The sequence below is a fragment of the Protopterus annectens genome, chromosome 8.part0, assembly GCF_019279795.1.
Source record: "Protopterus annectens isolate FY-2018-M chromosome 8.part0, PAN1.0, whole genome shotgun sequence".
NCBI lineage: Eukaryota > Metazoa > Chordata > Ceratodontiformes > Protopteridae > Protopterus > Protopterus annectens.
Window position 1 is genome coordinate 1,794,554,601 of NC_056741.1, and position 24,697 is coordinate 1,794,579,297.

Below are 24,697 nucleotides of genomic sequence, written 5' to 3' on the forward strand. Positions count from 1 at the left end.
ACTTGGACAGGATTAAACCTCAAATGAAATCTGAACAACTGCTGGTAGCATTTGCTGCGGGAGCAGAGGGGAAGACTATTTCAGAGCAAACCATTTCTAAGTGGATAAGCCATTGCATTCATTTCTGCTATAAGCACCGTGGAAAACCTATCCCCCCAGGGGATCAGACATCATTCCACCAGGGCTGCATCTTCCTCTACAGCCTTTCTCAGAGGTGTCCCTACCAGGGACGTCCTAGAAGCTGTTACCTGGAGTTCTGTACATACTTTCACCAAGCATTATCACTTGACAATTTTCTTAAATCCGGAGCTGGCTTTGCCACTGCAGTCTTACAGGGCCTTATAACTGGCCCTAATGCTATCTGAACTCCTCCTCCCAACCATATCTTTGGGAATCTACCCAAATGTTATGACCAACAGTGAAACACGAAGAACATAGTACAGTTGTGTACACTTACCATAAATGTAGATGTTCGAATGTATTCACTGTTGCAGTCCTGGTTACCCTCCCTCCAGCCCCCGAACTTTTTGGCTATACCTCTAATTTCCTTTACTATGCTTAAAAGCCTTTTTGGTGTATTTGCTTTTTTTTGGAGGTATGTCTTTACGCTTTTATGTTTAATTGCTTCCCATTAGGTGGGCACCTGACATCTGGGGAATGAAAAACTGATATAATGGTGTCTGCTGCATGTTTTATACTCCTGACGACCTGACGTCATGGAAGAAAGGACAGCAACTGACACAGGACCCAAGACTTTGTTAATCAGGCCGACTGAGGGCAACCTGCAAGCAGATTACCCTAATGTAATGACTGCAACTGTGAATACACTGTAACATGTATATTTATGGTAAGTGTACACAACTGTACTTTCTACCTATCCTGTATATTGCCATTTTTTATGGCAGTGGTATTTACTTTTTACTGGTGGTCCGCACCATATACTAGCTTCCTGTTTGGGGAACTCCTGACATCTGGGGCAAGAAAAACTGATGTAATGTCGTTTGCTGCCTGTTTTTTTAGCCCTGATGACCTGACGTCTTGGAAGAAGCGACAGCATCTGACGCAGAAATTCCAATACTCTGGTATTCGGGCTGACTGAGGGCTACCTGCAGGTCTACAAACTCGTGTGTGATGACTGCAACAGTGAATACACTTGAACATCTACATTTATGGTAAGTGTACACAACTGTACTTTGGCAGTGGTGACTTATCTTTTCAGAAGCATAAATAAGGCCTTGTGTGGGAACTGCACAACCTCATTTGCATCCCAGCCATAAGAGTAGTTTATCCTTACCCCACCACCTATTTCTGATGTGCCCCTGTTGTCCCTGTGAGGGGTCGGTCTTTGTTTCCATCATGCGTCTGTATGAGCAATCCTTTGAATGCGAAGGTAAGAGCTACCGTCACTGGCTTGGGCAGCAATAACATGGTGGTCTTGACTGACCACTGCTATTCAGTGCTGCGTGTAACCTCTGCCGCACTACACTAGACTGGTAGAAACAGCCAGCTGAGACCCAAAGCCCTTACCCAAGGTAGGTATAGCCCATTCTCCCCTGCTTTCCTGTCCATTGCCTGAGTCGATAGAACCTGGTCCACCTGGGTCACATGGAGGCTTAACTCTGTCCATTTTAATCTGAGGAGAGAGACAGCAGTATGCGTGGACATTACCCATATGGTTATTTGACTGCATTTCTGACCCCCATGGTTTGGCTTTGAGAAATCACTTAATACTGCTGCTCAAACAGAATAAGCTCTTATTTGTGGTACTTCTCATTAAGTATATCTGCACAGGGTATCCTTGCATCTACTGTATGGAATTCTTCCTCCATATACTTTTACAAAATGCTACCAGATATATATATATTTTGAGGAGCAGCAAAAGCTTTGCTATTAGTCTTGCAGGATGGGACCTTAGAACTGATGTCAGGGCTAGTAGTACTTTAATGCCCTTGCCTTGTATGGTTAATTCTTCATTCGTAGTGCCTACAAGGGACCTTGTTACAGGTGTGACTCATCTTAGCAGTAGATGACTGAGTGCTGTGATCCTTGCTGCTACTGGGACTCTACTCACCCCCTACAAAAAGGGTGAAGAGGCCCTGATGAGTAGGTAATAATTTTGCCTGTTTAGCACCAGTTTAAGGTATAATGATTTGTACTGAGTAGTCATTTTTTCTCCACTATAGGTACATGCTACACACATTTGCTGTCAGCAGTCTCATAGACATTACAAAAAAGAATCTGTGGTGGTGTGGTCTACTTTGCCCTTTCTACTTGACCTCATTTTGACTTATCTGCTACAGGTTGACTAACCTGTTTGGGATATGCCCATAATCCCTGCATGTCTGGCATTTGTAGTAAATTCCCCATTTATGATTTATATTAGTGCAGCAGTTATTCTCAGTACTATAGCATTCACTTTAACATTAAGTCAGAGCTGTAGTTCATAGAATGTTCTGGTGTAACTTCACTTTCCTGACTTCAGTTAGTATCTGCTGATAGCTGATATTTACTTTATGTATTTCTGTATCCTTTTTTTTTTTTGCATAGGAAGAGTTTGGATCTCATCGAGAGCCTGTTGAGGCTGGCTGAGGTGGGGCAGTACGATAACGTCAAGCAGCTCTTCAACTTCCCCATCAAACACTGCCCGGACATGCTAGTGCTAGCTTTACTTCAGATTAACACATCCTGGCACACCCTACGCCAAGAGCTCATTTCTACACTAATGCCAATCTTTTTGGGAAACCACCCGAACTCTGCTATTATTTTACATTATGCATGGCATGGCCAGGTAAGGTGACACTTGTGACATCACTAGAATTCCTACAAATGGCTTGTATAGAGTGCTTGAATTGTACTTAAGAGTTTTGTTACTTTAGCTTTTCTCTTAAATTCTATGTTGTGCAACTTATAAACAAAGATTTGGCATCATAGTCCAAGGAAGTCATTGTTCCACTGTGTTCGGCATTCATCAGACCTATCATTGAGTACAGTGCCCCCTTTGGTATGTGCCTAACAAGGCATATTCAACAGTTGAAACGTCCACAGAGGTTCCTTACTAAAAGATTACAGGGCGCAAGTAAAATTTCCTCTGCAGACTACCTTAAGGCCCTGTCCCTGTATTCGGTCTCCTCCAGGCTTTTGAGGGGTGATCTATGCCTGGCAATACAGGTCATTTTCAGATCCCTCTCTGATGGACCTCCTGCATATCCACAAAACAAACAGCATCGTAATTAACTGATCTTCGTGTTTCATTGTTGCAGTCATTACATTTGAGTTACCTGCTTGCAGGTAGCCCTTAGTTGGCCTAATTATCAAAGTCTTGGGTCCTGAGTTGGTTGCGGTCTCATCTTCCATGACGTCAGGTAGTCAGGGATATAAAGTATGCAGCCAACGCCATTACATCAGTCTTTCTTGCCATGCTGTGCATGAAGCAGAAGCAGTTCGCAAGTGCCAGTCTGACTCCTGAAATTTTCGGTTTTGAGTTTCAGATCCGAAGTCTTCAAAAAAGCTAAGTACCCCGTTGGGGATCCTTTTTCTTACTCTAAACCCATGTCAGTAAATTTAATTGTATTTCTTGTGGAAAGCAAATACCTCATAAAGATTATTTGTGCTGCATTCCTTGCTTAGGCCCAGACCACACTTCCCTCGCTGTCGGTTTTCTGCCTTACTCAATCCTCAAACTATTTGTCGTTGGTTCATTTTCGCATCTAACTATTTTGGTACTCAGTTCAATTATCCAGAAATGGCTTCGGTAAGCCATCCAACTACCGACATTCCGAAAAAAACATAAAGATAAGGGCACAAACCGCATAGGTCCAAAGCTGCCAACGATGCTTCTGTTAAGCTGGTCGCCAGTTCACAGGTACTCAGTGAGGCGCTTTCGCAGCCCCTGATACCCACTACTTCAGATTCGCAGGCCTCTACTGAGACACATCGAGTCCGGTGTGCCGCGAGATGCTTCTTAGACTATGGAACCTGTGGATTTCTCTACCTTGGATGGGTCTGGATCCACTGTGCAGGCACCGGCTTCTGAGGGTGCATTCAGGCCCACTGAACTTGCATATCAAACCAATGCCATTTTCTTCAAGGTCTCAAACTCAATCCAATCCTAGAAAACCGACTCACAGAGCGCATGGTCAGGCCCCCTATGCCTGAATAACAAATAATATCTGAACACGTTACTGCTCTAATCTGGGGAAGCTACCCTTCTCCCTCTTGGAGATCTAGAACTGATTTTCATTCCGATTCTTCTGATCAGGATTCTGAAATTTCTGTTTCTTCTGATGACTAGGATTTGCCCTTATCTACCTATGAGGATTCTGATGCAGAGAACTCCATTCCCTCTGCTTCCTTTCCAGAAGATTTCTCTTTTGGTGAAACTTTGGATAGGGAGCATTTTTGCTGGGAAAGCTAGGATTGCTCTGACTCCAAAAATAGACTTGGGGAATTCTTACTCCTACCTCAACATGGGCCTTTAGCTATCCCTCCTGTACCAGACATTGTAGATGATGCCTTCTTGGACACTTCATCTCGGGCTCCCAAGAAACCTGACCGGTATTAGAGTACCAGACTCTCACAAGTTCCTCTTTAAGTGTCCTACTGCGGATCCAGAGACTATTTCACAGGGATCCAAAGACATTAAGGCTACTACTGCCAAAAACCCTACCCCTCTGATAGAGTTTTCAGGGCCCTGGACAGATGGAGTAAGAAGGTATACACTTCTGCTACTTTGGCCATTAGGGCTTTAAACTGCCAGTTTCATATGTTAAAGTATCAGCAGCATATTACTGGATTACTTAAACAGAAAGTGATGTTTCCTGACTGTGCTGAAAATAAAGAATTACAGGATTTAATGCATTTTGCTGAACAAGTTGGTAAATATACTTTGTAATGTGGTTTTGATTCTTTAGAGGCATCTTGCAGGGCTGCTATCACTGGGTCTGTACTTAGAAGGCATGCTTGGCTTAAGGAGCAAACTTGCCAGATCATGTTAAAGCTAAATTACTGGATTCTCCCTTAAACCAAGACCACCCGTTTGGCAACAAAGCAGAAGTAGTACTTAAAAAGATGGAGGAAAAAGCTAAATCTATGCAAACAGTTAAAGATATCCTGCAAGTACAGCCTCCCAGATTTCGTAGGCACTGGTCTTATATGAATTGGTCCTTTCCTGTGTCTTCCTGGCCTTCTCAGTCCAAACCCAGGACCAGCAGACCACCCAGGCTTCAGTCTCAAGGTACTCACAGGCCTAAGCAGTGGTTGGCTCCCACTTCCAGAGCTGGATGTGGTAAGATACCACCCTATAGTAAACTGTCACAATGACTCAACCTTAAACCTTCCAAGCCCTGCTCAACCGACTGTGCCTTCAGGAGGAAAGATTCCCCTGCATGCAAAAAACTGGGAGCTCATTACCCAAGACCAATGGGTTCTAAATATAGTATCTGAAGTAGGGACTTCATTTGTCAGCAACCTGTGGATCTTGGATCCGATATCTTGTTTCATAGCTAATGGATCCGAGCTCCTAGCTCCTCCCCTCACCCATAATCCCCTGCCAACCCTCCATGACCCCAGATCTAGTTTGCCGCGCTTGTGGATGGCTGGATTCTTTTGAGCTCTTAGCAAATTTGTCAGTTAAGTGTAATTTTATTCTACTTTCCTCTATTGTTAACTTTAAAAAGTGTGTAAGAGTTAGGTTCCCTGTATTTTATATTTTTTTTATATAGTTTTTTCCCTCCCTTCTCTGGTCGTTAGTGAGTGTGTGTGTTTGTGTTTTGGGGCCTGTGTGTTTGTGTAGCACTTTTTCTTCAAGTATGGCTGAGGCACCAAAAGCCATTTTTTTTCAAAATGTACTAAGTGTGGCCATAAGCTCTCCCCGGCTGATGGCCACACTCGGTGTGTTCGGTGCCTTGGGGTTGAGCACCTCTCCTCAGGCTGTACCATTTGTGCAGCGTTCAACCCCAGGGCACTGAAAGAGCAGAGGTCGAATCTGGTCCTGGTGGGACTTTTGCCCCCGGACTCTGCTCAGGTCTCCGCTGCTCCCGTGGTTATTGCCAGTCCTGCCCCCCTTCCTCTGGCCGGGACTCAAACTCCTGCTAAAGCGCCGGAGGACAGGGAGACTAGGAGGGAGAAACGGAGGGAGAAGCACCACAAGCGGCGGGCCGAGGCCTCCGCTTCGGCCCCGCCAGCTAAGCGGGCTTCTCCCTCCACAGCTTCTAGGTCTCCTCCTCCTCGGCTCCGATCTCCTTGCTTCTCCCCAGGGCCCGAGGAGGAGGATGCCCAATCTCCATCGAGGTGGCATTCCAGGCCTGCCTCGGTGGCCTCGTCGAGATCAACTTTCAGTATGTCAGATGCAGACTTGGACTGGATGATGCGAAGGTTCATCCAGGCCCAGCTGCAGATGGGAGTGCTCTTGCCCTCCCCCCCCCATTCGGGGGGGGGGGGAGCTCGACACCTTTTTTTGCTCCAATTGCTCCTTCTCCCACCCGCTACCTGGGTTCGGAGCAGGGCAGCGCCAGAGCCGACAGTACTTGGTACTTCGGATCAAACCCTGCCCTCGAGTCTGTCAGATCCGACCTCTCGGAGCTGTGGGCCGAGCTTCAGATCCGAGGGATTGTGTGCCTTCGGCTCCGTCCAGGTCGGAGCACACTGGTCCTTCGGATCCGATGGTCTCGGCACCGGCTCCGATCCCTTCATCGGATCCGAGTGGGGGTCGGCTCTCGGTGCCCAGGGAGAGCGTTTCCCCTTTGGCCTTCGATGTAGTGGAGAGGGCTCTGTCGAGAGCATCCGGACCCCCTGCCCTTGTCTCGGCTCCACCCTGCACTCCCTCTCTGCTGGGCCAGGCTTCCATCACCCAGCCTCAGGGACAGCCTGCTTCAATGTCCCAGGTTGTTCCATTGGAACATGTTGCTGGCGAGACCTCCTCGGACAGCCCCCCCCGAGGAAGTGCCTCGCAAGCACAAGTGCAAGAGGAGGCACGTGGACTCCCCTGAGTCCTTAACTGAGGACATGGACTTGGATGAAGGGGAAGGCTCCCCAAGATCACCCCCCTGAGGATGTCTTCTTTGGAGACATCATAGAAATGTTTAGGATCAGAGGTGGATGGTCTGCCCCCAAGGCCTCCTCAGACGAGCCCGTGTTTCTGGAGGCATTTGAAGCCGGCCCGTCTACCTCTTGGGTGTCCCCTCCGGCCGACCCCCTGTTGCACCTTATTTACCACCAGGGCGTGGAAGGACCCAGACACCGTGGAGCCAGTCCCCAAACGCCTGGACAGGATACTGAGCCCCTCCCGCAGACCGGTCACACTGGAGCAAGGGGTCCCCCCGTAGAGGGGACTAGCTCAGGAGAGCCCCTCAGTCCATCCACCGAGCAAGGAGTCCCGCTTGATGGATCGCTTAGGGAAGCGAGTTTTTAGTTCAGTGACCTTTTCGGTAAGGTCTCTGAACTATATGGCATACGTCATCAGGATGCAGCGGGATCTTATCAAAGAATACAAGTCCATATCGGCGGAGGACAAACAATTGTACTCCACCCAAATGGCCACTCTGAGATCTTTTTCAAATACCTCTATGCGGCTATTGTCCCACGCCACCGAGGGAGCCGCTAGAGCTAGCGGAGCAGGCCTGGTCATGAGACGTCAGGCCTGGCTCCGTCATTGTGACTTTGCGGAGCCTTTTAAAGCGTCCTTTGCGAATGCCCCTTTCGATGGTTCTGCCCTGTTTGGCAAAACGGTTCGTGAGACACTAGTCCAGAGCGAGAAGGACGGGAAGACGTCTGCCGTCGGAGTCTGCTTCTCTGCTCCCCAGTGGTCCTTTTCGAAGAACCAAAAGTGTCAGAAGAAGATGTGGTTCCGGAAATCGCAACACTCCTAACCCGCTCCGGACAACCAGTCCTTCCGTGGCAGAGGAGGACAGGGAGGACGCCGCCCCAGGGGCAGAGGGGCTCCGAGGAACTTTGGGTCCAGAGAACCTTTCTCTGACCGGCCCACGCAACAGCCCTGAAGGGTTGCCCTGCTGCTCCACTCTGGAGGCAGTCGGGGGGGGGGGAGCTTCTCAGAGCACCTAGCGGCATGGGAGTCGATCACGACAGACCGCTGGGTGCTTCGAATTTTATCTAGAGGATACAAAATTCCATTACTTCATGTCCCCAAATTCAAGAACCTCCCCGATGTACCACCTGATCAGAGGGAGGCTGCAGCCGCAGAGATTCAGCAGCTGCTAGAAAAAGAGCCATCCCGCCCTTCCCCCAAGACAAGCTCGGATTAGGGTTCTACTCCAGGTTCTTTTTGGTGCCAAAAAAAGACGGGACTCGAGACCAATTCTAGACCTGTCCCGTTTGAACCTGTCGGTAACCAAGGAAAAATTCCGAATGCTCACTCTTCAATCTATTCTTCCCCTTCTAAGGGAGAATGATTGGATGTTCTCTATAGACCTCAAGGATGCGTACTACCACATTCTAATGGACAGACGATCCACAAGGTTCCTCTTCTTCCGGCTGGGACCCAGTCACTAGCAGTTCAGGGTCCTTCCCTTTGGCCTCACCACAGCCGCCAGGGTGTTCACCAAGGTGTTAGCAGTGATAGCGGCCCACCTGAGACTCCAGGGAATGCAGGTCTTCCTGTACCTGGACGACTGGCTCGTGACCACCCCAACAAGGCATCTACTTTCCTCAGCCAGAGATTTCTTTCTCCGCCTAGCCCCCCAATTAGGCGTCACCATCAATGCCGACAAATCTTTTCTGGCCCCGACTCAAGTCATAGAATTTATAGGAGCCAGAGTAGACACCAGAGATCTGCGAGCCTTCCTGATGTCGGAACGACTACGGAATTTGCAACTTCATGAGTGGGCCAACTTCCAGTCAGAAGCACCACCGTCGGAATTGGTTCTGAGGGTGCTGGGCTCCATGGCGGCAGCGATAACGCTCCTTCCATGCGCCCGTCTGAACATGAGTTTACTGCAGTGGACCCTTCTAGTACAATGGTCCTTTCTGTCCTTTCCTCTCCTTCACCCCATCGCTATCAGCAAGGCTTGCAGGAGGGCCCTATTATGGTGGCTTCATGCTCCGGATCTCCATTTGGGCCGACCCTTCTGCACCTCTCCCCCTCTCGCCATGGTGACCACAGACGCCTCCTGCCTCGGGTGGGGGGGGCATTATTCATGCAGGACCATCCAAGGCACGTGGAACGATACAGAGACCCCCCTGCATATCAACGTTCTGGAGATGAAAGCAGTGCTGTACGCGTTGCAAGCACTTCAGAATCTCCTCCCGTAGGAACTATTGCAATTCAGTCGGACAGCATGTCTGTTATCTGGTACATCAACAAACAGGGGGGAACCATTTCTTACCCTCTGCCGCGAAGCCATAAGAGTGTGGGAATGGGCGATTTCCACCAACTGCTTTCTGATTGCAACGCACATTCCGGGGTGGGCCAACATCCTAGCGGACAAACTCAGCCGCACCCTTCTTACCCCTTACGAGTGGTCTCTCAACCCACTAGTAGCGAAGCAGATATTCGCAATATGGGGGCAACCCTGCTGCGATCTTTTTGCCTCTCCCTCAGACACCAAATGCTACAATTTCTTCGCTCTGATTCCCCCTCCAGGGGAAACTCCAAGAGACGCTCTGGTGCATGCTTGGCCGCCCGGTCTACTTTATGCCTATCATCCTCTACCCCTGATGCTGCAGCTCTTACAGAAAGCCTCGCGATTGGGGAGCAGGATGATCCTCGTTGACCCATTCTGGCCTCTGCAAATTTGGTTCCCTTACATGTGGTCTCACCTAGTGAATCCCCCCTGGATTCTGGATCCCAGTCCGGATCTAATCTCCCATCCGTCAGGCTTACCGACCCCAAATCTGGACAGTCTGAAGCTGACAGCTTGGTTGCTCCAGTTCCCCTCCTAGTTAGGACTCCCGGTATCTCTTCACCAGTCAAAGCCATCCTCGTGGCAGCACATAAACCTTCCACCAGGAAAGTGTACCGCAGTAAATAGAAACGTTTCTCCGTCTGGGCGGAGCATCATAATCTAGATCCCTTTACGGCTCCTCTTCCATCCATACTAGACTTCCTAACCGAACTTTTTCAGGAAGGCGCTAGTTGCTCAACTGTCGAAGTACAATTGGCTGCCATCTCCCAGTACCATGTGGGACATGACACAGGGCCCTTGATGTCAGCCAAATTGTGTAAAACCTTTCTCAAGGGCACGATTTTGCTTAGACCCCCTATAAAAGAAGCCGTACCCCCTTGGGATCTTTCACTAGTTCAAGCCCTGACTGCTCCACCATTTGAACCTGCCACTTCAGTGGATCTCAAGTACTTGTCCTGGAAAATGGCATTCCTTGTAGCCATTACTTCAGCGAAAAGAGATGTCCTTCAAGAATGCAACTGCCGGATTCCAAAGTCTGGGTCCGACGTCGGCTGATGTCGCATTTCTCTCAGACGTCAGTGCGGCTGGAGTATATAAGCATCAGCCGACGCCATTTTCTCCAGTCTTTCTTGCCGCGCGGTGCCCGAAGCAGAAGCAGTTCGCAAGTGCCGGTCGGTCAGCTCCTGTATTCTTCGATCCAAAGTCATCAAAAAAGCTAAGTACCCCATTGGGGACCTTTTCTTGCCTTACTGAAAAAGTTAACAATTGTCTGTCTTGTGGTAAACAAATACCTCATAAGGATTTCCACTATTACTGTCTTCCTTGCCTTGGCCCAGAACACGACGTCTCGGCCTGTGTCGCCTGTGCTCGCTTCAATAAGCGCGCACTCAGGTGCCGGGCGGAGTTCGCTGAAGACTTTTTCGGCGATAAATTTGCTTATACAATGCCGTCGGAACTTCCGTCATCGCAGACTCCTAAGAAACTAAAAGACCGGGACCGGCATCCTCGGCCCGCGTCTTCCACCCACTCCACGCCAAAACCTACCGTGAGTGCTCCGGATCCCCCTGAGACGGTTATTTCACTGCTCCGAACTGAAGACACCGCATTACCGATACCTCCGATACCGGAGGCCACACCGACGCCAGTTATAGATTTTCCTCCGGATACTGAAACCGAGGAAATGCCCGAGACCATTGCTGTAGATAAGGTCACTCCTGCACGTGGAGCTGCTAGGCCTCCTATGGCCATGTCTATTAAGGCCTATACACGTGCTAAGGCAGCCAGCAAGACCAAGCACCTTACTGTTAAAGCCTTACCTCAGCCTACTCCTGAAACACAAATCATGACTATGGCCGCAGACTTAATTTCCATGATTAGAGGTTCACAGGCCCATCCTGAGAGAGGATCCCAGCCTCCTCCTGATAAGAGGCCCCGGGTTGAAACCTCTGACCCTATCCCTTCAGATGAAGATTCTGAGGACTCTGTTCACTCTGATGGCCAGGAAGAGCTCTTCCAGACCTATGAGGACTCTGATGCAGAGGACTCCATCCCCTTGGCCTCCCCTCCTGAGGACATTTCTTTTGGGGAAGTTCTGCATACCATGAGGGAACATTTTAAGTGGCAAGGCCAGGAATATTCTGATTCCAGAAAGCACCTTCGAACCTTCCTTAAAAAGCCCCAACGCAGGCCCCTGGCTATACCTCCTGTGCTTGATGTTTTGGATGACCTATACTCTGACTCCAGTGTTACCCCGGATACTCTTCCTCCTGCTCCAGCCAAGCCAGACAGATATTATAGGGTCCCAGAAACACATTCTCATTTCTTTAGGGCCCATGCTGTTGATTTAGAAACTATTTCTCAGGGACCTAAAAGGGTTTCAGCATCCACCTCCAAAAATCCTTTGCCTTCCAACAGGGAAGCTAGGTCATTAGAGAGATGGGGGAAAAAGGTCTGCACCTCCACTACTTTAACTATGAGAGCTCTGAATTGCCTCTTTCATATGTTTCAATATCAGGATTACCGGTTAGATGATTTACAGAACACATTGGCCTCTCCTGAACCTTTAGACAGGAAGTCTTTGCAGGAAGCTGTACATAATTCTCAGCAAGTCAGCAATCACTTTCTGCAGTGTGGATATGATGCATTGGAAGCTTCATGTAGGGCAGGTATGACAGGGGCGGTCATTCGTAGACATGCATGGTTAAAAGAACAACCTCTACCAGATCATGTTAAGGCAAAACTTCTTGATGCACCCTTGGAAAAGAACAAGCTTTTTGGTGCTAATGCTAAAGATGTGTTAAAGTCCATCGAGGAAAAAGCAAAATCAGTTCAGACGGTCAAAGATTTCCTCCAGGTTCAGCCACCCAGATTCAGCAGGAATTGGCCTTCTAAAAACTGGTCCTTTCCTAATCCTGAAAGATTTCAAAGGGGTAAAACAGGCGTGGCGAGGAAGAGGACAATACAGAGGTTCTTACAGGGGACGACAATGGCAACCAGCAAACCAAAGAAGTGACACAGGGGTCTCCCCTGCCCCACAGGGACAATCTCAATGACTTTCCTCTACTTCCGATGACCAAGGAGCAAATAGAAGCTCCCTTGGGCGGAAAATTATCTCTGTTTTCAGACAATTGGCACAAATTGACAAAGGACAAATGGATTTTGGACATTATAGACCAAGGTTACAGGTTCCACTTTCATACCTTACCAAGAAAACAAGGCATGCCAAACCTACCACAAAACCAGAGGGCAGAGGCTATCAAGCAAATTTCTCTGCTTGCTCAGATCAAAGCAATAGAAAGAGTTCCACAACTAGAACAAGGCCAGGGGTTTTACTCAAGACTGTTCCTTGTTCCAAGAAAAGAAACTCAATGGAGACCAATACTGGATTTGTCCGCATTAAACACCTTTCTCATAGTACCAAAGTTCAAAATGCTGACTCTACAGCAACTCCTTCCCATGCTGGGCAAGGGGTCTTGGCTGATTACTCTGGACCTCAAGGAGGCATACCTGCATGTCCCTATCAGACACAGCTGCAGAAGATACCTCAGATTTCTTGCAGGGCCAGAGCATTATCAATTCTCAGCATTGCCATTTGGCTTATCTACTGCGCCCAGAGTATTCACAAAATGCCTGGCTTCAGTAATTGCTCATTGCAGGCTCTAGGGGATCCAAATTTACCCGTACCTGGACGACTGCCTCATACAAGCGGACGACTAATTGATTTTGACAAAAATCTTGAACTATGTCATACAATTGCTACAGGCTCTGGGATACACAGTCAACTTCCAAAAGTCAAGACTTCAGCCATCCCAGCAAATAACCTTTTTATGAGCCAGTCTAGACACAGCCTCTCAAATGGCTTACCTGACAGAAGACAAGCAAGAGAAGTTAACTCATTCTTTCAAAGGTTTGGCAAAACTCACTCAGATGACTGCAAGGAAATTCCTTCAGGCCCTGGGTTACATGGCATCCTGCATTCTCCTGGTTCCATTAGCAAGACTACACATGAGAAAGCTTCAGTGGTACCTAAAAAGCCTATGGTCTCAGCACAGCAACAACCTAGAGACAACCATACCGCTCATTCCATGCCTACAAAAGGAATTCCTATGGTGGGCATCGGTTAGCCAGGCAAACACAGGTATGTCATTCAAAAAACCTCAGATAACGCAGACCCATGACCACAGACGCCTCAGACCTTGGATGGGGGGCACACATGGAGGGCAGATGTATACAAGGACAATGGTCTCCAAAGGAAACACATCTGCATATAAACCAAAAGGAAATGCTGGCAGTAATGCATGCCATCGAGGTTTTTCGACAACAACTTCAGCAAGGCCATCTACTGATATGGACAGACAACACCACTGTGATGTGGTACATAAACAAGCAAGGGGGCACCCATTCTTACCCCCTTTGCAGACTGACAATGAATCTTTGGGAAAAATCACTGAGCCTAAACATACAGTAGCAATCCCGGTTTGTTCCAGGAAAAGACAATGTGCTGGCGGACAGCCGAAGCAGGAATTTCATAGATCCACACCAGTGGAGGCTACATCCGAAAATCTTCACACAACTCACCTCGACATGGGGCAGGCCAGAAGTAGACCTATTTGCCTCCCACCTCAACCATCACCTACAAAAATTCTGTTCAAGGACAGATCATCCACAAGCTTGGAAAATAGATGCTCTTTCATTCAACTGGAACTCCCTAAAAATCTATGCATTTCCACCTCTGCCACTGATGACCACAGTATTACTAAAGATCAAAGCAGAGAGGCTCAAGGGGATCCTAATAGCTCCAGACTGGCCAAGACAACACTGGTATCCACTAGTACGGAGCATATGCCACAACAAAAAGTGGGCTCTTTACCAATGGCCCCTACTTTTGACTCAACACAACTTCAAAACAGTGCATCCAAACCTTCAGACGCTGCAGCTAACAGCCTGGGAGATTCCATGAATAACCTCAATCTCTCTCTCTCCAAGGAAGTTCAGCGGATATTAACAGAAGCTCGAAGACCATCCACCAGAAAGGTTTACTTAGCAAAATGGAAGAGATTCAGCATTTGGAATACCAGCAAGGGACATGATGCATCATTATTGAACATCCCACTCATCCTGGAATATTTGGCAGATATGCTACAGAATGGACTATCCCATTCTTCCATAAAGATACATGCTTCAGCTATTTCAGCTAGATATAACACTGATCCACCTGTGTTTTCACATCCTTTGTTAAGGCAATTCCTCAGAGGAATCCAGAACATTAAGCCACCAAGAAAGGCTCCAGTGCCAGCTTGGGACCTCAACTTTGTCCTAGAAAAACTGACTCTACCTCCATTTGAGCCAGCAGCTTCAGTGGACTTAAAATTTCTCTCATGGAAGACAGCTTTCCTGTTGGCAATCACCTCAGCAAGAAGGGTTTCGGAACTACAGGCCCTAATGGCAATACCACCGTTCATAATCTTTCACAGAGACAGGGTCTCCTTAAGAACCAACCCTACTTTTATGCCAAAGGTGGTATCCAGGGTTTCTTTAAATCAAGCTATTCACCTGCCTACTTTCTTCCCCAATCCTGAGAGCAAAGGGGAAAGACTGTTGCATACCTTGGACTTTCACAGACAACTTTGCTGCTACCTGGACAGAACCAAGACCAGTAGGAAGTCTGATCAGCTTTTTGTAGCTTACGCCCCTGGAGTACAAGGAAAAGCAATTTCCAAACAGACTATTTCAAAATGGATTGGACATTGCATCAGATTTTGTTATTTCCTTCCATGGGAAGAATGTTCCAGCCAATGTCAGACCACACTCCACCAGAGCTACAGCCACCTCTACGGCATTCTTAAGAGGGGTGCCTACAAAAGACATTCTAGAAGCTGCTACATGGAGCTCCGTGCATACATTCTCCAAACACTACAATCTCCCTTTATACTCCAGATCCAGAGCAGGCTTTGCTTCGGCAGTCCTGCAGGGTTTGATTGCCACACCATCTCTTTCCTAGAGCATTCCTCCTCCCCCAGCTAAGCTATGGTATTCAACCCATATGTTATGACTGCAGTTGCATTCTTGAAGGACATAGTACAGATGTCCTTCATGGATGCATCTGCAGTCCTAACAAATGGGTTGTCCTGTCCTCAGGCAGCCCTTCGGTCGGCCAGATTCCAAAGTCTGGGTCTGGCCTCGGCTGATGTCGCACTTCACCCGACGTCATAGCTGCAGTTCTTCGGGTATAAAGGCATCAGCCGACGCCATTTTCCTCAGTCTTTATTGCCGCGTGGCGCCCGAAGCAGAAGCTGTTTGCAAGTGCCGGTCGGTCAGGACCAGAAATTACTACTACCGAAGACTTCTAAAAAGCTAAGTACCCCGTTGGGGACTCTTTCTTGCCTCAGCCGATGTCAGAAAAAGTGAATAACTGTTTAACTTGTGGGAAACAAATACCTCATAAAGATTTCCACTCTAACTGCCTACCTTGTTTAGGCCCAGACCACGACGTATCAGCTTGTCTAGCCTGTGCTTCTTTCAACCGACGGACACTTAGACGTCGGTCGGGATTTGCTGAGGAGTTTTTCGGCTCTGCTTTTGCTTATATCATGCCGTCGGAGCCTCCGACTTCGCAATTTACTAAAAAGCGCAAGGAAAAGGACCGACACTCGCGGTCCGCGGTTTCGGCCGAAACCGCGGTTAAGTCAACCGCGAGTGTCTCGGTTTCGGCTGAAAATGAGTCCACGGTCCTTCCTTCGGCCGAAAGCTTGCTTCCTACCGAGGCCTCATCCAGCATGGCAGAGTCTGCTACTGAAATCCCACCTGCTCCTACAGGATCCCAGGATTTATCTGATACTATTCCTCTAGATATATCTACTCCTGCACGTGAAGCTGCTAGGCCCCCTGCATCCATGTCGATTAAGGCTTTTGCCAGGGCTAAAGCAGCAAAATCTACCAAGAGTGTGCCTGCTAAGACCCCCTCTCACAGGCCTAGCTCTAGTACTCAAATGCTTAGTCTAGCAGAGGATCTTATTTCCTTGATCCGGGGATCCCAACCTCACCCTGACAGGGCCTCTCACCCACCTCCAGAGAAGAGGCCTAGAGCAGAGCCCCCTGAGCCAGTTTCTACAGATTACTCCTCTGATGATTCAGAACATACAGACCCTCCAGAGGGCCCTTATTCCCTTATGAGGACTCTGATGCAGAAGACTCCATTCCTTCTGCCTCTCCTCCTGAGGAATTTTCTTTTGGGGAAACCTTGCATGCTATGAGGGAACAATTTCAATGGCAGGGCCAGGATTTCTCAGACTCTAGGAAAAGGCTTAGGACCTTTTTGCATTTGCCACAGCATAGGCCTTTAGCCATTCCTCCAGTACTTACTGTTGTGGATGATGCATTTAATGATGCTTGTTCTGCTCCTGACTCACTTCCTCCGGCCCCTGCTAAGCCCGACAGGTACTACAGGGTTCCGGACACACATTATCATTTGTATAAGGCTCCTTTTGCAGATCCTGAAACTATTTCACAGTGACCCAAGGCAGTAGCGGCTTCCTCTGCCAAAAACCCCCTCCCCTCTGAAAGGGAATCCAGGGCCTTAGAGAGATGGGGTAAAAAAGTTTACACTTCTGCTACTCTTTCAGCTAGGGCCTTAAACTGTCATTTCCACATGATTCAGTATCAGGAATTTGTTAGACCAGTTAACTAAAAAACTGTCCTCGCCTGAACCATTAGACCAAAAATCTCTTCAGGAAATGGTACATAACATTCAGCAGGTCAGTAATCATTCCTTAAAATGCAGCTATGATGCACTGGAGGCTTCCTTTAGATCAGCTATGACTGGTACACTGATCAGAAGGCATGCATGGTTAAAAGAGCAGTCCTTACCAGACCATGTTAAATCAAAGCTTCTAGATGCTCCCATGGATAAGCTCAATTTGTTTGGCTCCCCTGCACAGCAGGTGCTGAAGAAGGTGGAAGAGAAAGCAAAATCTGTACAGACAGTCAAGGATTTCTTACAGGTCCAGCCTCCAAGGTTTAGTAGGAACTGGCCTTCCAAGAATTGGTCCTTTCCAGACACCAGAACACAGAGAGGCAGGAATAGGCGCCCAAGAGGCAGGGGTCAATCCAGAGGTGCCTACAGGGGACGTCAGTGGCAGCCCAACAACCAGCGAAGTACTGCCACAGATCCAGCCACTACCACTTCCACAGGGCAATCACAGTGACTTGGCTCTGAGACCGCCTACCAGGGAACAACTAGAAGCACCCTTGGGCGGAAAACTAGCCTTATTTTCGGAAAACTGGCATCACATCACAGGAGACAAATGGATTTTACAGACAATAGACCAAGGTTACAGGTTTCGCTTGCATCTCTGCCAAGGAAGAGAGGAATGCCAAACCTACCTCCAAATCAAAAGAAAAAGCTCTAGAACAAATAGACCACTTGATAAGGATGAGAGCTATAGAAAAGGTACCGTCTATGGAACAAGGGCAAGGATTTTACTCCAGACTTTTCCTGGTGCCAAGAAAAGAAAACCAATGGAGACCTATTCTCGACCTGTCCGCTCTAAACACATATCTCATTGTTCCAAAATTCAAGATGCTGGCCCTACAGCAGCTCCTTCCCATGCTGGGCAAGGAGTCTTGGCTGGTAACTCTAGATCTCAAGGAGGCATACCTGCACGTCCCCATTCGACCAAATTGCAGAAGATACCTCAGATTTCTTGCAGGATCAGAGCATTATCAATTCTCAGCATTGCCCTTTGGCTTATCTACTGCGCCCAGAGTATTCACGAAATGCCTGGCATCAGTAATTGCTTATTGCAGACTTCAGGGGATTCAAATTTACCCTTACCTGGACGACTGCCCGTTACAAGCGGACAACAAATTGAAAAAGGTCATTCATCTACTACAAGCCTTGGGGTACACAGTCAATATAAAAAAGTCAAGGCTGATACCATCCCAGACAATATCTTTCTTGGGTGCAGAACTGGACACTTCAAATCAAATGGCATCCCTCACAGCAGAAAAACAGAGGCTCCTTCCTCTCTATTTCATGGCATTAACAACGCAGAACCAGCTAACAGCAAGGAAAGTCCTGCAAGCCCTGGGTTACATGGCATCCTGCATAATATTGATTCCACATGCCAGACTACATATGAGGAAGTTGCAATGGTACCTAAGGAATTTATGGTCTCAGCACAAGCACAGCCTAGAAACCCAAATTCCAATAATTCCATGCCTGAAGCAAGAATTCCAATGGTGGGCCCAGGCCTGTCAATTGAACAAAGGATTGCCCTTCCACAGCCCTCAACCAAGCCAGACTATCACCACGGACGCCTCAGACCTCGGTTGGGGGGCACACATGCTGGACAAGTGCATACAAGGCCTATGGACTCAAGAGCAGCTGAACCTACACATAAATCAAAAGGAGATGCTGGCAGTAAAACTGGCAAGCCAGACATTCAAACCGTTTCTTCAACAGGGTCAATTGCTGATAAGGACGGACAACACCACAGTTATGTGGTATATCAACAAACAGGGAGGCACACATTCATACCCTCTATGCCGGATGGCAATGGACCTCTGGAATGTGGCCCTGAGCTACAACATTCAGCTACAGGCAATATTTGTACCAGGAAAAGAAAATATACTAGCAGACATCCTAAGCAGAACTACCACGGATGCCCACGAATGGATGCTGCATCCAGACATCTTCAAATCCATTGCAAGGAAATGGGGACTACCAGAAATAGACTTATTCGCATCCCCACACAACCACCAATTGAAAAAATTCTGCACAAGGGCATACCACCCACGTGCTTGGAAGGTGGACTCCCTCTCTTTCAGTTGGAAAAACCTGACAGCATATGCATTCCCACCTCTTCCTTTGATGCACAAGGTGCTACTGAAGATCAAAGAAGACCGGCCAAGGATCATCCTGATAGCTCCAGACTGGCCGAGGCAGCATTGGTACCCATTACTGAGGAGTATGTCTCGGGAACAAATATGGCCTCTACCCCTAGTTCCCTTACTGCTAACACAGAACAACTTCAAAACCCTGCATCCAAACCTAAAAACGCTGCAACTAGCTGCCTGGAACATTGCATAACACACAATAACCCAGATTTATCTCAAAGGGTTAAGGACATTATCTTGGAGGCTCACAGACCCTCAACAAGGAAAACTTATTCAGCAAAATGGAAAAGATATCTAATTTGGAGTGCAGCAAAAGGAGAAAATGCGTCACTGGTAAACATAGCTAACATCCTGGAATACTTGGCAGAACTTTTCCACAATGGCCTGTCCTATTCTTCCATTAAGATACATGCATCAGCCATTTCGGCAGAATACAACATGGATCCTCCAGTCTTCTCACATCCTCTACTCAGGCAGTTTCTGAGAGGAATTAAAAATGTAAAACCACCAAGGAAGCCACCATTGCCCGCTTGGGACTTGAACTTTGTACTAGAAAAATTGACACTCCCTCCTTTTGAACCAGCAGCAACAGCAGAATTACAGTATTTATCATGGAAAACTGCTTTCCTGCTTGCAATCACTTCAGCAAGGAGGGTTTCTGAATTACAGGCATTAATGGCAGTACAACCCTTCCTTATCTTCCATCAAGATAGTGTCCTTGAGAACTAATCCTACTAAACCAACTTGAAATGGACTTTATTAAGCTTAAGAGACTGCAGTTGCAACGCCAGCATTTCGAAGTATGCTTGGCTAAAAAGATTGTCCCGCGTGGGCTGCGGGTGCTGAAAATGCCCACCTCTGGTAATACTTTCCCTGAATTACTTTACAAATGGCAGCAACTCAACTTGGAGTTGAGTTTTAATTACATGCGGCTATTGATTCAACACCATCAGTCAGAGGAAGATGACTTGAGGAGGTCAGTTAACGAACTTTATGATAACATAAGAAGCAAGTATGACTATGGCGTTATAAATACAAGATTGGACAGAGTCCTTGATAGCGTATCTCTATTTGAGAGACGTTTGATAGAACAAAAAAAGTCTAAAATATTTAGAGACTCCAAAGACTTTAAAAATAATAACGTTTTTATGTGGCCTAGAACTGTAAATCAGGTAGGACCTGCTAGACACAGTAATAGAACTGAGAATGTAGATGTTGATTCTAATTTCATAAATACGAATAGTAGTCGCAATGGTTGTATTGTGACTTCTGACAATACGACTGACAATGTTTCTAGAACTATTGAACGTAATTTACCTGTTATTAATGATGCTATACCTGACAGTCTGGTGACTGCAGTGAGAGATAGTGGTGAGGCAGCAGAGCCAAATAAAAATGCATTTAGCGACAAGAATGTAGGACAGCACGTTTATGCAGATGTTGTGGTGAGGAGAAAAACACATAATAATATTGTATCTCCGAATTTATTATGTGAAGGCTCTATGAGCAATACCTCTGCTACTCAAGCAGTCTGTACCCCTTTCCCCATAGCACAGTCACATTCTGTGGGGAGGGAGAGATCCAAGAGCAGGGGTCGACAGAAGAGAAAGGGAACGGATTGGGAACAGCAAGGCCCAACCATAAAGAAAATGTGGGAACGGGCAGGAGTACGCTAGTTGTAAATATATCCAACAGAATCCTTACATACTATGAAGAACAAGTTCTTGCTAGAGGTTTGAATTTTATCCCAACCAGTAATAGTAACTTGGTAGATTCTATAATAGATATAAAGACCTATGTTAGGAATATTCAATTGAAATTGGAATATGGTACGAGTGAGTCAGGAGATGTTGATAACGGGTTTAGAACAAATAGTACATATGTACCACAATTACACCCACTCTTGGATGTCTTCTCTAAGTTAGTAGAAGAAGACATATATACATACTTTGAAAATCCTAATAGACCGAAATGTAGATACAATTTGAATTATCAGCAAAGACAGGCCCTTAGCACATTGAAGATGGATAATTCTATTGTCATAAGACCAGCGGATAAAGGTGGCCCGATAGTGGTCATGGATGTTGACGGGTACATGGATATTATGACTGAATTTTTATATGATGAATTGTTTTATCTACGTATTACCATGGTTAGAGTTACTGAGTTGATGGTGGGGGTATATAATATGCTGGATGAATTATTGTCATCAGAGATTATATCATCAAGTTTGTACAACTATTTGAAAGTTTTTAATCCTAGGATACCAATAATTCAAGGTCTGCCGAAGGTGCACAAGTCATTAGAGAGGCCGCCTATGAGACCCATAGTTGCAGGCCAAGGCTGGTTGACTGAACCTCTGTCTATATATGTTGAGCATTACACTAGGCCACTTGTGAATAGAGTTCCGCATATACTCAAAGATAGCAAGCAGTTTTTGTTAGAACTGTATGATGAATTGAAATTAGTAGGTGACTCATGTGAATATGTTCTAGTAACCCTAGATGTAGTGAGTCTTTTCACTAAGATACCAAATGATATAGGGATAGTATATATGCAGAAGTTTTTGAGTATGCAGTCCTCGTATACTGAGAATATAGTGGATGTGCTATGTCTGTTTATGGAAACTATTCTTACAAATAATGTATTTGTTTGGGGAGGAGTTGTTCTTGCAGAAAGATGGCGTAGCTATGGGCACTCCATGTGCCAATAGCTACGCCAGTATTGTAATGGCACAGTGGGAGATGGATTTCCTTTTCAACACAAATGGATTCAAGGAACATGTCAGATGTTATAAGAGGTTTGTAGATGACCTCTTTTTTATATGGCTTGGGGACATCAATCAGTTATTGTTTGTTGATGAGATTAATAACTCAACTGGTTTTTTAGATTTTACAGTTAGTTATTCGACTGATTCTATTTCCTTTTTGGATGTTAATATTATAAGACTACCCTCTGGATTGATCAACACATCCATTCATAGGAAATCATGTTACAGGAATACGTTATTACACAGGCAGAGTATGCACCCCAAGTATGTGTTTGACAATATTTTGAAGAGCCAATTAATGAGAGCGTCTAGATTGAATCCAAGTATTGAAGGATATAATGACGAGATAGCCCGGCTTAGAAATATGTTTCATGACAGAGGTTATAGTGAGGGTGTATTTATACATGCGTTGGAATATGTCCATCCACTTAGAGGTACGGTGGCCAAACCATATTTCTCTGAACAACATTATAATGAGATTCACAATAATATGCCTGCAACAGCTGTTGTGAGAGCCCCACTTTTTTTATACTAGAGACTCTGTATATATCAGAGATTCATTAGTTAGACACTGGGATGTACTGAGATTAGATGAACGCATTATCGAGTTAGTGGGATTTGAACCTAAGGTTGTCTATAAAAACAAACCCAATCCGAAGAACATGTTGTGTTATAAAACCTTGTTGAAGAAAGAGTTGAGAAATAGGGACAGTGGGTCTAATACTCTCCCTTGTGGCAAATGTAATCAATGCCATGCTATTGATACCAGTACTACATTTATACACCCTGTTAGTAATTATGTGTACAAGTTTAATACGGGCACAAACTGTACAAGTAAGAATGTGATATATTTAGCGAGATGTTCAGCATGTAGCTCATATTATATAGGAAAAACCAATAGAGCATTGCGAACGAGGTCAGGAACATCTATATCACATTAGAATGGGGACAGAAACCAACGCATTAGCCAAACATGTTAAAAGTACTGGTTCATCGCACACATTTATGTTTTTTGTTATGCAAGAAGTGCATGAGAACCCTAGAGGGGGGGACCTGATTAATGATGCACTAGAATGTGAAATGAAATGGATTATCAGATGTAAATCTGATAAATTACCTGGTCTGAATGAGAGAGTGAACATTAGACCCGTACTGAGGAAGAAGAGGTGTAGGAAACCTAAGAAACCTAGTGTTGTTAGTGATCTACTAGGGAGGTAGTTGGTGGACTCTGTGTTGATGTCATTTATTATACTGACACCTAACATATAGTGACTATATTTGTATATATTTTTGTCCCTATATATCCAGACGTATATTACATATGTAGATAGATGTTTGTAGATATGTGCACATATTTATGAAGTCATGTTTTTATCTATTTATTTATTTGGTATGTGATATGTATATCTTAGTATTTTTAATCAAGACTTGCAGTCACAACATGTGCATTATTTTTTTAAATGAAACAGATTAATATTTTTTTATATTTCAATATCTAATTTCATATATATAGATTGCCTGATAGTTTTTGTCTTTTTATATATATTACTCCAGGCATAAGTGTATTGTTTATGTATATAATCAGATTTGTATTTGCATATTGATGGATTGTGAGTTTTTATGTTAAGTGTTAGTATACCTTTAAGTGTATTTTCTGGCTAATCCAATTGGATTTACAGGAAGACTATTTAATTGATGGATTTGTAGTGTTTTTTGTACGTCTGAAGAAGCCAGTAGGTGAAAGCGCTAACGTGTTCAAATAAACTAGTTTTTATCTGCAACGTTCTAGAATTGTTAATTGCAATTTATATTTGCATTCTATCACAAGTGTTTTTGGTCGCTGTAACTACAAGTATTTATTACAACCATTCTGCCAGGAATTCCACGGAAACTTTTGTAAGTGGCTGTTGTGATTAATCTATTTTATTTCGTGGGTTCCGTGCTCCGTTGGCTTGGTGCACTTCTTTGTGTGTTATAATCCTACTTTTATGCCAAAGGTGGTCTCCAGGGTATTTTTAAACCAAGCTATCTACCTGCCTGCATTCTTCCCCAACCCACAGAACAGGGGAGAAAGGCTATTACATACCTTGGATGTACATAGACAATTGCGCTACTACCTGGACAGAACCAAGAACAATAGAAAATCTGACCAGTTATTGGTAGCATATGCAACAGGAATGGAAGGAAAAGCAATTTCAAAACAGACAATCTCTAAGTGGATAGGAAATTGCATTAGATTTTGTTACTCTTACCATGGGAAGACAGCTCCAAGAAACATCAGACCTCATTCCACAAGGGCTACAGCCACTACTACAGCTTTTCTACGAGGAGTGGCTACCAAAGACATTTTAGAGGCTGCTACTTGGAGCTCCGTGCATACATTTGCCAAGCATTATAATCTACCCTTATACTCCAGATCCCGAGCAGGTTTTGCCACTGCTGTTTTGCAAGGGATCTTAACTACAACATAATCTTATTACTACCTCCTCCCTCAGTTTGGCTATGGTATTCTACCCATTTGTTAGGACTGCAGATGCATCCATGAAGGACATAGTACAGTTTTGTACCTACCATAAATGTAGATGTCTGAAGGGTATGCATCTGCAGTCAGGATTACCTTCCCTCCTTCCCCTCTGTGGTACTCCTAGGGTATTTGCCCATCTTCTAGCTACTG

General features: G+C 45.9%; 1 protein-coding gene across 1 annotated transcript in view; it reads left to right on the forward strand.

Moving 5' to 3' along the window:
* The window catches only part of CNOT1 (CCR4-NOT transcription complex subunit 1), a 4,219,019-nt gene that overhangs the window by 1,356,752 nt on the left and 2,837,570 nt on the right, over positions 1-24,697 (forward strand). Inside the window, exon 12 of the mRNA XM_044079520.1 lies at positions 2,548-2,788. Within this exon, the coding sequence (XP_043935455.1) occupies positions 2,548-2,788 (241 nt within the window). The remainder of the gene's footprint in view (positions 1-2,547; positions 2,789-24,697) is intronic.